Here is a 15087-nt window from a genome sequence, read left to right as displayed (position 1 = left end):
CTTTTTAGTGCATTAAAATAAAATATAGTAATGTTGAATGCTTTGTATAAAGTCAGGAGTTTCACAGTAGCATAGAATAGTGACCTAGTTAATTCAGAGTTACTGAGAAAAAGATTCTGGGTTGTTTTATCTGTAAGAACAAAAGGAGTTTTCAGATCTGCATTCATGAGGGCTGACATCCTTTTAAAATTTAAGTTGTAAGTATCTCACTAGGTGGCCTGTTCAATCTGATTCCTATTCATGGGACAGTTTCTTGCTGATGGAAAAATTCAGTCAAGGTACGTAATTCAAATTGATTTACCTGCCAACACTTCACTTTTTCACAGTTCATACTCCCAAGGACATTTCTCCAACAGATGGTTCAACAGAAAAAAGCCAATTTCAAATAAATATGTTCCCATTTAAAAACTCTTCTATCATACTGGATCATAGACTCATTTTTCTTAGAAATTCTCTTTTCTAAATGTAAATGTTTACTGTTACTAAGATGCATTCCAAGGATAAAGAAAAAATCCCCAACCAACTTGTCTCACTTATTTCCATTTTACTATTACAGTAAATACATTCGAGGCTCACAAATACTGATCTACCTTACCATCAGTAGCAGCATTAACAGCATTTCCATCCAGGTTTTATTTTTCTATTCTTCTAAGAGGAAAGTGTGTACCTACAGAGGATATGTTTTGGCAAACAATTTACTTTCTAATTTTGACTTCTAAAAATTAAGGTATTACTGGAACAAAAAGAAAAGCAGTCACTGATGGTTGCTATTTGGCTACATGAGGCTTTGGACTGATGACAATTATGTCAAGAATATTAGATTACTCAAAACAGATCTCACAGTAACAGGATTGTGTCATATGGATTTTGACAGTGTTTTGGAGACACTAAAATTTGTTAATAGTTCAAACTGTTTTCATATGTTTGTCAGCTAACTGGGCTTAGAAATAACCTAAGCAGGTTTAAAGTACATTTACAATATCTACCTGCATTTTCATTTGCATTTCAATCAGCTTTAACAATGAAAATGTACAGACACTCAAAATTTAGGCACTAAATACGACATTAACAGCATTGCAGAGGAATAATTTTTTCCTCTGAAGTTAGATTTTCCTGAGACAATCATATTAATATTAATGGTTCTCCATTTGCTGGAAGTAAAAAAAATAAACTGCAGCCCAGCATGACAAAATATTCAAATGAAGCAGCAGTAACTCATGATGGAGGGAAAGGATCTGTCATCTGCTTTTATGCACTATTCATTCATATGTCACCTAGGAGTTCTAGTATTAATTACTGCAAAAATGCCTACAGAACTTCCTCTACAAGAAGCATGTGAAGTATTTCCAGAAATGTTACCATATTTTTTATGTCTGTGCTTTTTGCTTAGTGCTTACCTACCTGCTATTGTGTAATTGCTTGGTAGGACTTTTCTCCCTTTCCTAAGTGTCATTCAAAAGCGTATGTGCTCTGTCAGTTAAGTTTCATCTCCAGAGAACAAATCACTGTATCCCAGGATGATATTTCTTCCCCACAGAAAGGGCCAGGATGCGCTTTTGGTGCCAAGGATCAACAGAAATTTATGCCAGCTTCATGAAAACATAATCACATGAAAACAAAAGATTCATCTTGCCATGTTGACATTAACTTATAAAACAAAGCATAAAAAAAAGTGGGAATACTGTACAAATAAAAATCACTGAAATGCTAATTAGAACAGAAATTCTTCACTATACTGCTGTAAAAAAGCATAAGGTGTAAACTAAGGTAATGTCAGAGTATGCCAAACTTTATTCAAATTTTTATATATAAAGACGATTCTGAAAGATTTATTAAACATACCAGCACAGCTGCTACTTGAGTGGATTCTCCTATTACCTGTATTCATTGACTATCCAATTACAGTAGGTATTTTTATTTAAGGAGTAATCTCTTCTGTGTAATCAGAACGGGATTTTTGTGCTCAAAATACAACTTCAGTGTTTCCAACCGATATAGAATGACTGTTAGAGGCTTTAGAGGCATATCTGGTATGCTGAGCTTCATTGTACAGTCAGCCTATTTTATCAAGGAAGCCTGAGCTACAAAAGCTACATATTCATTATTTCGTACTACTAACAGTATTATAAAAATAAAATACCAACATAATTTAATTTACAACAGGAAAAAAAAAGCAGCTGTACTATACTTGACTCAAAGTTTGTATCTATATAAAGAAACATCCATTTAACCAAGCTAAAAAACAAAAAACCCAACCCCAAGAACCCTCAGGTCCTTAAACATTTGGTTCTCAGGTTTTCTTTTATATTCACTGTAGCATTATCTTTCAAGTATAACCCCCCTTTTGAAATGTACTTTAGGTAGTTAGTGCATGACTCCTGGTTTTTAGATCATCCATTCCTCACGGTCACGTAACCATGCAGAATTATTACACACAAGGCTCCAGCTATTTCACAAGTATACAAAAGTGATGAATCTCAGGCTTTAAGATTATAACACATTCAGTATGCCCAAGCAAAGTCCTTGCAGATCACAAGGAACATCAAACCCCTGGTTTGTGCCTTGCGCTGTATGGTGAACATAAGTGGACAAAAAGTATTTTCTTGGTAACAGGTTATTGAAGAAAAAAAAACAACCCAGAACATCCGCCAAACACTGATGAGTATAAGCCTCATGGTTGCTCCTGCTCTAAGTTTAAACTTTGAAATACCAACTTGAACTGTTATGACACTTGCTGCATAGAAATATGTTTCTTCCAGAAACGTGCTGGATCCTTCCAAGTCACACCCAAGGTTTCCATCCAAAAAAGAGTTGGCTCAGATTTTTGGGATCCATGGCCTGCTGTATGAGGAGGTTCACCTGTCCTCCCACACTGAGCACTGTTCCATCCTCAACACCTTTCAGCTTCTCCTGAAGTCTCAGCAGAACACGCTCAGCCACTTTGTTAAAACTCTGGTCATCTCTGCTGGCAGAATGAAAAAACAGGAAAACAAGTGCACTTGGTACAGATCCTGATCAACACGAGCAACATTCAATAGGAAACCATAAAGCAAGATGGTGGGGCAGGGGGTAGGCAGTAAGAAAAAAATCTTGCACCTGGCTTTTCTTTTACATTCTTGTGGATTGGCATTGAGTGTGGAGCTCATGTCAGCCTCATCCTCTGGTCGCTGCTGCAAATACAAAGCTTTCAAGGGGTTGATGGTCCAGTGGAAAAGAGGATCATAGAGCAGCACCTACACGGTAAATAAACATCTATTTAATTTAAATAGTTCATTATAGCTAGTTCAGTGCCCCAGCAGAAAGAGAAACACTCATAATGCTTATACTAATCAGAATATTAGGAGGTGTTTTGGGTTTTTTCTTAATCCCATAGAATTGAGCTAAATTGCTTGGTAGACAATCCAACAAACTGCATCTGACCATCTGCAGGTATTGGTGTTCACCCCTGACTCAGTTTTGCCACTCAGTCCCATCTCAGCAATGAAAAGGTCATTTTTTAATACACTAAACATCATAATTAGTATTTAATGCATAGTATAAGCTGCTTTTAAAAACTACTTGAATTCTCTTTGTGACTTATGCAAAGAGGATTTAATTCAGTCAGCACTGCTCATGCTAAGAATGTTGCACCATAGCTAGAAGCATTTAGATACTGAACAGGGAAAACTGCATATGCCTGAAACAAAGAGTTCCCATAGAAAATGCAAACTGGTCATAATTTTACTAAAGATTACATGCACTCACAAATCTGGTCAACACTACTGCATTCAAATTCAATAAAACCTCCCTAATTTGGTATAGCAATGCATATGAAGACAAAGAGAAGAAACTAAAGATACTTTAGCAGGTTACTATCAGAAAGAATTACAAAATGCTCACCTCCACAATAGTCAGCAAAGCTTCTTGGTTATTTCTCATTACATCCATTGTTTTCTCACAGCATCTAGAAAACATTTTACTGTATTTTTAGGTTCTTTTTGGCAAAATAGAACGGTATTTTTATCATTTAGATTACGGATATTTGTACCCTTCTTAAAGGACTTCTAGCATATGAGTAACCTCTCTGATACTTCCATTTTTGAAAAGAAAAAAAAAAAAAAGGAGAAATTTAGAAATGTAACACCAGAAGGAGACTGGGTAGTTCACTGATTATATTCTCTATGGGAAAACGGTTACCTGTTTCACTATCTTGGTATGTTTCTACCTGCAGAATTAACCACCACTTTAACACTGATCCTTGGCTGGAGGAAAGTGTGTGTGAGAGACTTGTGTGGTTGCTTTACCCAAAATGAGCAGATCCAGTGGGTAGACATTAGCTATTTCTGAAATCTCTCCAATGAGTTTAGTTACCAAAGGGGTAAATAAAATTTTACACACATTCCCGAGCAATCTAAACTTGTGGAAGGAATATGAGACTGTGCCTTATGGGACAGGTATTCCAGTTAAAGATGGATTAGGCCGCCTGTCTACTTCAGGATAAGAACACACCCAAAAAAGGTAACTGACTCTGTTCACACCAAATCCTGAGATGACTTGTTTATGCACTTACACCTACACCTTTAGTTACCAGCCAGTCTGGCTGAGGCAGAAACAGTATCTGCACCAGTGCCTTTTATACTGTATTTACTTCAGCTGGAGCCAAACCATTCATGTTTTTCTGTATCATGGGACACAGGTTTCAAAAATAACATGAAATTATGAATTTGACAGCATCATCTTTAGAATATAAGTGGTAGTGACTGTCCTTCACAGGACAAAGATATATTAATAACCACTTATTAACGGTAATTACTACCTGACAAAGACAATACCTACACTATGTACTTTTTCAAAGACATGAAATCTGGGGTTTGCAAGCACTATCTTCATGAACACCAGGGATGTCTTGAATGAGAGAAATGTTCTGCTTTTTAGGGCTCTCCTGGGTCATTTCCAGGAGATAGGGTAGAATTTGACAAAAACTCAGCCCTTTTGGGATGTTTCTGGTTTGCAGATCAAATTTGTCGTGGGATTTATATTTTGCACTTGCAAAATTATATCAAATATGTGATCCAAAAGAGGAAAAAGACTGCAAGATACAGAAAACTGAACAGAAATAAGAGATAGAACAAAATGGTTCAAAGAAATAGTTCTGAATATATAGGATAGTTCTGAAAGAAAAAGAACCTGGCAGACTAAATCAAGTGATGAAATTTAGCTGTGGAACCTTTGGAAGCACTGGGCCATCCTTGAATTCCACAAGAGGGTGACAATAACCCATTAGCTAGTGAAGAATATTAAGAATCAGGTAACAATAATGAACTTGCAATTGATTATATAAATAAGAGCATATGAGTTAAAGTAGAGCATTTAGCTTGGATATCATCAGCAGAATGATATCCAAGGCACCAAAACTATTTAACATGTAACAATCCTAATGCCAGAGGTACTCTGCTGCCTCCTCCCCACTGTGTGATACAGGAGGACTTACCTTCTGAAGACTCCTTCCACGCCAGTAATACCCATTCCATCCACAATGTCCCTGGTTAATCTAAATGGAACAGTCTCTGGTGTGGGAAGGATTTTACCTTGCTCAAAAGCAACCCCTAAATGAAAAGATAATAACTGTTTTTAAAAATGTTAAAGTAAAGAAAAAATACAGTCCTCTTGCCTGTTACACTTACCCAAATCTATATGCACTAGTTCTGCTGTTTGTTCATCTATCAAGATATTCTGAATATGTCTGTCTCCAAGTCCAAGGATGTAGCCAACTAAAACAAAAAGGCAGGTGCTGAAACTATAGTTACATACCATAAAAAACAGAGGTAAGATTTAACTGAGAGGATTATTAGAATAATGGTAATACGTGCAAACAAATTAAAAGTGGGAATATTTCTTCACCCATGTATACATATTACTCCAGTAAAGAGGCAAATGCCATTCCACAAATCCAAAAAGAAAAGGTTAACTGAATGCAATTGCAAGAAGGTTATTCTCATACAGACATGTATTGTTTTGGCTACTCCACAGACTTCTTGCCCATTTGTCTCCGTGGATAGTTTAAGCAGTTTCACAGCTTTCAGAAAAACCCAACAAATCAAAGACATAAAGCAAGTGCACAACAAATTAGGGTTTGTTATTATTACTGTACTGCAGTTTATGTCTGCTACTGGTTTCCTACTAGCTGATGGGCACAGACAGCAGTAACATTTCCTACAAAAATCTTTCATCGCAATTCTGCTAAACTGTTGATTTACTTCAAAGTAAAAGATTAAGCTTTTCAACTCAGTTAAAACATTTGAGGCTACAGATGAAATCAGTAAATGATAAATTGAAACATCAGTCAGGTACAACCCTACTAGAACCTAAAAATACAAATCACTAGAAATACAAAACCAAGAAACCCAGAATTTCATTCTGTATTTCTACTGCAGAAAGGGAGGGTGGAGAGAAATTAATCAGAAATCTTCATCACCAAAATAATGCTGGTGTTCTTGCTAGCTTTTTTTGCCCCTTGCTCCTCTTTTGCTTATGTGTGACAAAAGCAGAACAGCCATTACCTCGGAAGTGGTATAAACCCTTTGTTTACATAATCTAAAAAGCCAGTGTTAAGTCTAGTATCATACCTATAGAAGATGTAGCCACACTGCGGGTATACGCCAGTCGTTTTTCAAACCACACAGCTGGATCCAGGAATTTTTCCATGCAGAAATAACGAAACACAGGCTGGAAATTCTCACAGAGTTCCATGAAGATGACGTATTTCTCCTCAGAGCTTTTCTTTTGTGCAGCCTTTAAACATGTAAGAAATATTTTCCCCATGACTGACTGCTCTGGAAGGCAACTACCTCTTCCTCTGAAAGGAATACGTTCCTTTTTTCTACTCCCCTCCCCTCCATCAAATGCTGTTCTCAGTCCTTTCTCTGACCTATGGATTACTGTCTTTTTTACAGCAATCACTAATGCACCTATCACATTTACTAAACAACTGTTTTCATACATAACTCACAGGCTACATGGAAACAACACACTCCTTTTTCTTTGGTTGCAGTTGTATGTACTTTATGTGCATGTGCAGGTAAATGCATCTTGTTGGGAGCTATTTCCCCTTGCAACTCTGCTGGTACCTTTGCCTATCTGATAATTTCATGTCACTGTGAGAAGGTCACTCTCACATGCACAGGCTGCACAATGCCAAAATTAAATACATTTTTATCCTGTTAATACTATACTATATAAAAGGAAATATATATATATATACACTATATAAAAGGAAATAATTTCTTGCACCACCATGGCTTTATAAAGTAACAGGCAAACCTGTCTGCAATTTTCTTAATGTCTGGTGAGGTGGTTTGTGGAACTAAACTAAACTAAAAGTCTGAAGATCTATTAATTAAGTCTATCTATGCCACTGGTCACATTATAGTACACTAAAAGAATAGTATCCAATTCTCCATAAACTTCAGCCCCCAGTAAAGAGCGAGCTAGCTATTTTATTACTTTTGTAGTTGTTATGACTCACCATCATCATTTTCTGACAGTGAGAGCTGGAGTAATCTTTTGGCCTGTATCTCTTGTGAGCTCCCTCTTTGACATCCACAAGGAAGTTGCCGATGGGTATTGTTCTCGAGCACCACTCAAGAACACCACTTCTCTGAGACAGAGGAACCACCTGTAGAAACAAAACCACTGCTGCATCAGGGAGGGTCATACACTCCACGTGAATACACATACTGCAAAGCATGGATGCGTATTTCTGGGACTTTTTAAAAAGGCAAAAGACCAAACTATACAGCTGACCACAATACACGTTTTAAATACACATGTATACACATATAAAATATACTCAAGGCTTTTTTGCCAAATACTTGCATTTTTTTCCTAACACAGAGAACCTTCTACTGCCTACTTGACTACAATGTTTCTACTCAACTTGAGTGTTTGTATCAGTATTTTAGATGATCTCAGAGTGCCCAGAGCTTGGCACTTGTGACTGGGATTATACAAGCATTGTGCGAACACATGGTACCTGCGTGAACATACTAGGCTCATCTCTGCTTCCCACCCTTCAGAACCTACAGCCCTTCATAACTGGCTGTAATAGTTACCTCAATTGCTGTAGCAAACAGAACTGGCCAGAACAAGCAATCCCCTGTCCTCAGAGAAACAGCTACTGACGGTTCCTTCAGTTTTCTTATGAAGGTTTCTATCTTCCCATCCACCCATTCTCTCTTTCCCTGCCCCCACTCATTTTTTCACACATAGAAACCTGAGTCTTCATTGAAAATTATTCAAAAAACGTGACTCTAACTCCACCTGTGAAATCTTAAAACTACGCCAGCGATTCAGAATAGCTCCTTCAGAGATTCTGGAGAGCACACTTCCCATTTGTCGAATTCAAGAGCTTTTACATAGAGAGTACTTATTCAGAGGTCACCTTCACAGCTATTATTACAATCCAAGGACATAAAAAGGAAGGAGGAGAGGAAAGTTCCTGTTCAAACACATTTTCTGCATTCGCCATAAGAATTTATTGCTGTATTCCCAATTGCAATAAAAACAGTTCTGCAATTCAAATTCTGCATGAACAGACCCTAGATGGCTCTTCTGGATTTTCTGGATTCAACTGTAAGGTATACCATAAGACTAAGATTAATTATTAATTAATCAAGGAATATTGCAAGACTAAAATTAATGCGAATTCATAAACAAACTTGTATGCTCAAGTAGAAATTTACAATTCAAGGACAGTGCCTGCTTTAATTTCTTTTCAATTATAAGTTAATTTAAAGACAGCTTTGAAAAATATCAAAATATATATTAGGCATCAGAATTTTTTCTAAGGATTTGGGAAAAAAAGGAATTGTAATAATTATATTAAATTGTATTGTTTATTCTCTACTTTAAGGAGCAGTGCCTATGTTAATAACATAAATAAATACACTTCATGTCAAAAAGAGAAGACTGAGGAAATATGCTTTTATTGGTAGTGTTTATTCCTCTGCTGCAGTAGCTGACCAGGGTTACCTTGTATCTTCGGATGGTTAATTTTCTCTTGCGTGTTTCAGTGTTTTGCTGGAGCAATGTGTTGCACATCTGGAAAACCTGTTGCATAACTGCATCTTGCCTCAAGTCATCATGCCCCTTTAGAGTAAGCAGAAAAAGCAGCTAAAGAACACTTCCAGCATTCAACTGCTTGTTCAGTAACTTTAGAAGAATTATTAAAAAAAAAATCCACAAACCCCAATTTACTTTTCCACTATAATCACCTGTAATAAAATGTAATTAACAATTGGGGTTTTTCTCTTTGTTTTCTAATAGTGCTCAGCTCCTTAAGTGGAACCATCACTACCTTAAATCATTGCCTTTTTTCTTCTGGTTTTTTTTGGACAAAAGCTATTTGACTAAGGTTTCAGTCACCCCACATACCCTGGTACCCTTCTGAAAACAAGGTGTTTCATTCACCACATTCAGCAATCCAGCACACAGCTGAAGAGGCAGCCGTTGCTACTACAGCTCTGATTACTGGATGCAGATGTAGCGATGCTTGCTTCTCTTGACAACTTTCAAAACTACCCATACTAAACAGAAAAGCAGAATTCTCCAAGCAGCTGCTGAATCCTTACATTCAAAGACAGATGGAATAAAATCAACTCCATTTCAAAAAGTCTCACTAGTTGAGACATGACCACACAAGTTGAAGGTCTGGGAGCTGTCAGGTAAGCTACTGTATATTATATACATTATTGAAAAAATTGTTGCAAAAATATTATTCTTCTTCTTTTATGATTATTTATATTAAATTGTTATATTACTTATTACTACTTTGTAATTTCCTTCACTAAAGCATTCCTGAACTGAGAAAACTGAACTGTGAAAAGCCTCCTTGTGGTACAGAATTCATACAGATGACAGAACCTACCTTCACCAGCTGCCTCCTTTCTTTACCATCTGATCCTACACAATCTATTATTTTAGGTAGATTCAAGCCTCCTGCTAAGTGAAATTCTGGCTTAAAAGACTTTATTGTCACCAAATTTTCATATTGTCCTGTGGGATCCACCTGGAATTATAAATTAGTTTAAAATTAATATAGAATTACTGAATGGTTTGCGATGGAAAGGACCTTAAGATCATCTAGTTCCAATCCCTCTGCCATTGGAAGGGACACCTCGCACTAGATCATGTCACCCAAGGCTCTGTCCAACCTGGCCTTGAACACCGCCAGGGATGGAGCATTCACAACTTCCTTGGGCAAACCATTCCAGTGTCTCACCACCCTTAAAGAACTTCTTCCTTATATCCAATCTAAACTTCCCCTGTTTAAGTTAAAACCCGTTACTCCTTGTCCTATCACTACAGTCCCTGATAAATAGTCCCTCCCCAGCATCCCTATAGGCCCCCTTCAGATACTGGAAGGCTGCTATGAGGTCTCCACTCAGCTTCTCTTCTCCAGGCTGAACAGCTTCAACTTTCTCAGCCTGTCTTCATATGGGAGGTTACCTCCATTTCTCTCAGAGAACATTGTAGTGAGTTGTTTGCAAACCTCATTAGAACAGTAGGTGCTAAATATTAATATGAGCACTGCACCATCTATAAGGATAATACCCACAAAGACTACAAAAATATGCTGAACAAAGGAGTGAGCTTGACTCCTCCTTGTTCTCCTGGTAGAGAGGACACAGTGCTGCAGACTGCCACAGCACAAGCTCTAACAGAATCTCAGCATGTCCCAACTGGCTTTTTCCCAAGAAAATGTTCATGTACGGTTGGAGGGCATTAGGTTTACATTAGGCTGCAAATGGACCCAATCTACAATCCTAAAACCGTTACAGTCTACAGGATCTGTATTCGATTTGTAGCCTGAGGGACTTCAGGGAAGTTTAGCTGCATAACATTTAAATTTTAGGTGGCTGGCCCAAAAAGCATCTCTACGCTCCTGAAAATGGTATGTATCCTCAGTAGAGTGTGGGGCATCTGAGTGCCTACACACCCATCACACCAAACACTTAAAATGGATTATTTACCATTACTGAATGGTAAAAACATAAGCTGGCCGTTTAGGAACAGAAGCAGCGTATCTATTAATTCTTACCCCTTTCTGAACAAACTCTGAGCTAGCACATACAAACCAGGATATTCACATTCCCAAATTGTCTCTGTGATTCAAATAGCCAATCACCCCTTCTGATAATGAAAAATTAGTCAGTGATAATAGTGGCAAAGCCATCTTCATATACAGTAAGCCATAGTAAGACACTATCCATCAAATATGATACTTAAGGTCAAGGTATTCTAAAGTCTACGGAAATAGGATATTTAAGGTCAAGGTATTCTAAAAATCTAAGGAAATCACCTCACCCTCATCTCCACCTGACAGGAAAGTAGCCCTGGTTGGCTGCCCTATAACAAACACAGGAATTTGATGAAGCGATAGATGTCCTGACTACGACTATAAAAATACTGAAGTTGATTCTACAATTTGGTATTATAGTGTATATTTATTTCAACTTCAGTTACCTTAATTTCCATGGTAGGAACCACAACATCATCCAAGTCCTTCAGTTTAACAATTGGCTGGTTAGCAGGAATACTTATTGCTTCTGTAATTAAAAGGAATTCATGTTTTTAAATTCAGAACTACAAACATACATCAAAGTTCACAAATACCATGGATTTTGAGACCCAGAACCTCACTGCAGACTTCTGTTGAGCTGACAAAGATGACCACAGACGAGAGTTTTCTGGAGTTTCATATTTGGCATATGAACCTCAGAGTGCAAGTAATTACTATGACTTTTAATCCAGACTAAGTTTACCAAAAACAGGACACAGTGCTAGCACAGTACCTCCTTTAACTAAATATCAGTGTTTAGAAATATACTTTTTAATCCAAGAAAATGTAACTTCTCTATTAAAAAAAAACAAACCAAAAAATGTTTTTCCAAGACTTACTTCTTTCAGATTTCCATGGCGTAGCATCTACATTTGCTAATATGATGTAAGCATCACAAAGTGCTTCAGTATGTCTAACCATACGAGCTCTTGTTTTTCTTACGATATTGATTATATTGCTAGCAGCTTCCATTCTGTCCTAGAAAACCCCAATGGAATACAAACATTGGATCTTGCAAACTATACCTTGTAATATTAAAGATGCATCATAACATGCAAACAAGTAAAATTGAGACACATTCCATAAAAACAGAGGACATTGTAATAATGGGCAGCCCTTTGTGATATGAACAGGAATAAAGTGAAGAAATGTTCTGTGTTGTCTGATCTGAGATAATAAGTAAAATACTACTGGGAATGGAGACAGTGCACATCTGTAAAGAGAATGTGCAAAAGACCTGCAAAATTTCTTCAGGAAGAGGGACAGGCAGTTTTGGATGTTCTTCCACCATCTTTCTGTTTCTATTGTTTCCTCCCAACTGAAGAAAAAGCCTGTACACAAAAGGCAAAAATCTGATTGTGTGTCCCTTCTGTGCCTAACTCTGAGACACTTGTTGGAGATGACTGTTATCCTACTCCTAAGAGTGGGACCACAAAAAACAACAAATCTGAGAGCAACATGAAAAAAGGCCACATGAAAACATGGTGAAAATTTGTATCAGAGCAGGGAAAAAGGTAATGACAAACAACCATGCCAGGTCTATAGAGATGGGGTAAAGAAGGGGCATTAATCTAGATATGAGATGATTCCAAAGACAGGTTCCAGCAAAAATTAAGCAGTAACAACTTTAACATTAAGCCATATTTTGTTATAACCCATCATCGTGGCTTTTAACATAAAAACGTCATATAAAGGAATGAAAGATACACTGCACTAGATTAAATACTTAGATAGAACAGATGTTATCACTCAAAGCAGGAAAAATACTCAATTCAGTATTATTTTGTGTAATTTTAACAATATTAACACTTAAGTCTTTGTTGCATCTAAAATGCCTTTTACAGAATCACACATCAAGGACATTTATCACAAAACTCTTTGCTGTTTTTTTTCAGGAAATATTAAATATGTTTTGTTCAATCCCATAATTACTTCTTTCAGCAATAATGACCAATGTATGCATAAAAGCAGGTTTTCTTATTATTAAAGCACTTTTTTCCTCCTACGACTCTTTCTTAAAAAACAAAATGAAAGGACTGAATCTGACTGATAGAATAGAAATTTTTGTAGTTACCACATCAAGCTGGGAGATATCTTTTGGTGCATTTTTCATTAACTCATTTCTTCTTATTGCATTTTGTTTTGTGAAGAGTTCATCTTTGTTAGCATTTGACAAAGCTAGTATTATAAACAAAGTATGATGGGGATGATCCAGTGAAATTCTAGCTATTAGCTGTGAAGAAAAACAGTAAGATCCCATTATTGAAAACTGTAAAGAAAAAAAACCATTAAAAATTATCAATTTTTTTGAACTTCTAAGTTTCCTAATAATAAATAAAAAGTAAAACTTAGATTGCATTTCCACAGCTAAAATATGTTCATAGCATAATGCTATACCTGCATAAGACTATTCTTAAACAACAAGGAAATCAATTAGCAAGGAAAAGTTCCCAATCCTCTTCCCCTCTATACTGGTTTTGCAGTACTCATTGTTAATACACCTTTATCACGTACATGACTCCTTTAGCTGTAATTGCACAAAGGAAGACACATATCATTTAGAAGTATGCATGATAAAGCCAATTAACTTGTCTTTAGCTACAACAAGCATAAATTACATTATTCAGAACTTCATGAAATCCTAGACCACCCATCGACTTGGTTCCCATCCGAGCAGCCAGCTGGTACATCAGAGGCAAGAACTTGTAAGAAGGGATCTTCTTCGCATTTTTCTGTAGTAGAAAAAATTCAGTTAGAAAGCTGTATGAAACACAAAAACCCCTGGAATCACAAAATACTAGGTAAGGGCTAGCAATTTTGGTCTTGCTTTTTTTTAAACTGGGAATATTTATTGCTGTATGATCAAATGGCAATCAAGTGAGTATCACACCATCTTGGTCAGTGTCTCCTAAATGCTGCAAGTCCTTCATAAGAAAATTATTTTCTATTCTATCAGAGCAGAGCTTAGATATGCTGATTCAGAATTCATTTCCAGATTCTTTGTGGCAAGAAACAATCCTAATTAACAAGTACAATCTAGTTTAAGACACGGAATAATTGTTTGTTAAAAATCTGAGTAAAGAAACACTTTCTATTTTTCAAAGTTATTTGTAACACAAAGCAATTATACAGACCTCTGTTATAAACAATCATTCAGGTTAAGAATTATCAGATTTCCTGTGTGATTCTAGAAATGATAGAACCAGCTTGAGAACTGGTTCTAAACTAGGAACTTTGCTGGTCCCTGGCTACTGTGTTATACAGGCACTCTGAAAGTATATCCTTTCACCTAATATTAGGTACAATATTAGCTAGAACAAAGTACTAAAGGATGCTGGAAGACAGTCTTTCAAGGTTTGTAAAGAACAAGGTGATAACAGTGAACAGATCATGAGATTGTCATACTGACTTAACCATACAGACTTGTTAAATTAAAATGCTAACTTAAATAGAGTTAATTTAAAATACACTGTGAATTACAGCTCTCTCTTTGATGAAAAACAAACTGATGAGCAATGACTGAAAAAATTAATTTTTGAAGGAAAAGTTAAGGAGATACACAGGAAAGCATACTGCACATCACTGTATTTCATCTTCTAGAAACAAGGAGGACAAGAAGGAACATGGATAATACCATGTCAAAGCATAAGGAAAAGCAACAGACATATACCTTCATCAGTTCATTGACTCTATCAACTCCACAATTTTCAAGCCACAGAGAACAGAGTCGAAAGATCCACATATCATGTTCTTCTCCACTTAGTAAACAGCTGATATAGTTCTCCACTGCTTTACACAAGAAACGTTTACGATCCTCAGTTAGGGCATGCATGGCACATTCATCCAGTTGAAGTTCTCGCTGAACTTTCACTGTATATCTGTGTAAACAGAAATTATTTTTAAGCAACAGATTACCTCTTCATGAACTTACAGCAGGTCTGTCACAAGTTCTCTCACTAATCTAACATTTTTTAACTTGTTTTGTATGT

The 15087-nt window shown here is 36.5% G+C and overlaps 1 protein-coding gene across 1 annotated transcript in view; it reads right to left on the bottom strand.

Annotated features, from left to right (window-relative positions):
• Positions 1–1554: 1554 nt before the first annotated feature.
• The window catches only part of ATM (ATM serine/threonine kinase), a 65401-nt gene continuing 51868 nt past the window's right edge, over positions 1555–15087 (bottom strand). Inside the window, exons 50-63 of the mRNA XM_061374388.1 lie at positions 14769–14976; positions 13717–13830; positions 13173–13331; positions 11938–12076; positions 11503–11585; positions 9905–10045; positions 9010–9126; positions 7505–7654; positions 6606–6771; positions 5664–5750; positions 5471–5585; positions 3880–3943; positions 3097–3233; positions 1555–2962 (exon numbers count right to left, since the gene is read on the bottom strand). Coding sequence (XP_061230372.1) covers positions 2782–2962; positions 3097–3233; positions 3880–3943; positions 5471–5585; positions 5664–5750; positions 6606–6771; positions 7505–7654; positions 9010–9126; positions 9905–10045; positions 11503–11585; positions 11938–12076; positions 13173–13331; positions 13717–13830; positions 14769–14976 — 1861 coding nt within the window. The 3' untranslated portion in view covers positions 1555–2781. The remainder of the gene's footprint in view (positions 2963–3096; positions 3234–3879; positions 3944–5470; positions 5586–5663; positions 5751–6605; positions 6772–7504; positions 7655–9009; positions 9127–9904; positions 10046–11502; positions 11586–11937; positions 12077–13172; positions 13332–13716; positions 13831–14768; positions 14977–15087) is intronic.

Source organism: Neopsephotus bourkii, unplaced genomic scaffold (assembly GCF_033783945.1).
Source record: "Neopsephotus bourkii isolate Nb327-2 ecotype Australia unplaced genomic scaffold, CSIRO-AGI_Nbou_v1 NB_1638, whole genome shotgun sequence".
NCBI lineage: Eukaryota > Metazoa > Chordata > Aves > Psittaciformes > Psittacidae > Neopsephotus > Neopsephotus bourkii.
Note: the sequence above shows the minus strand (reverse complement) of the source record. Positions and strands in the feature narration are given on the sequence as shown.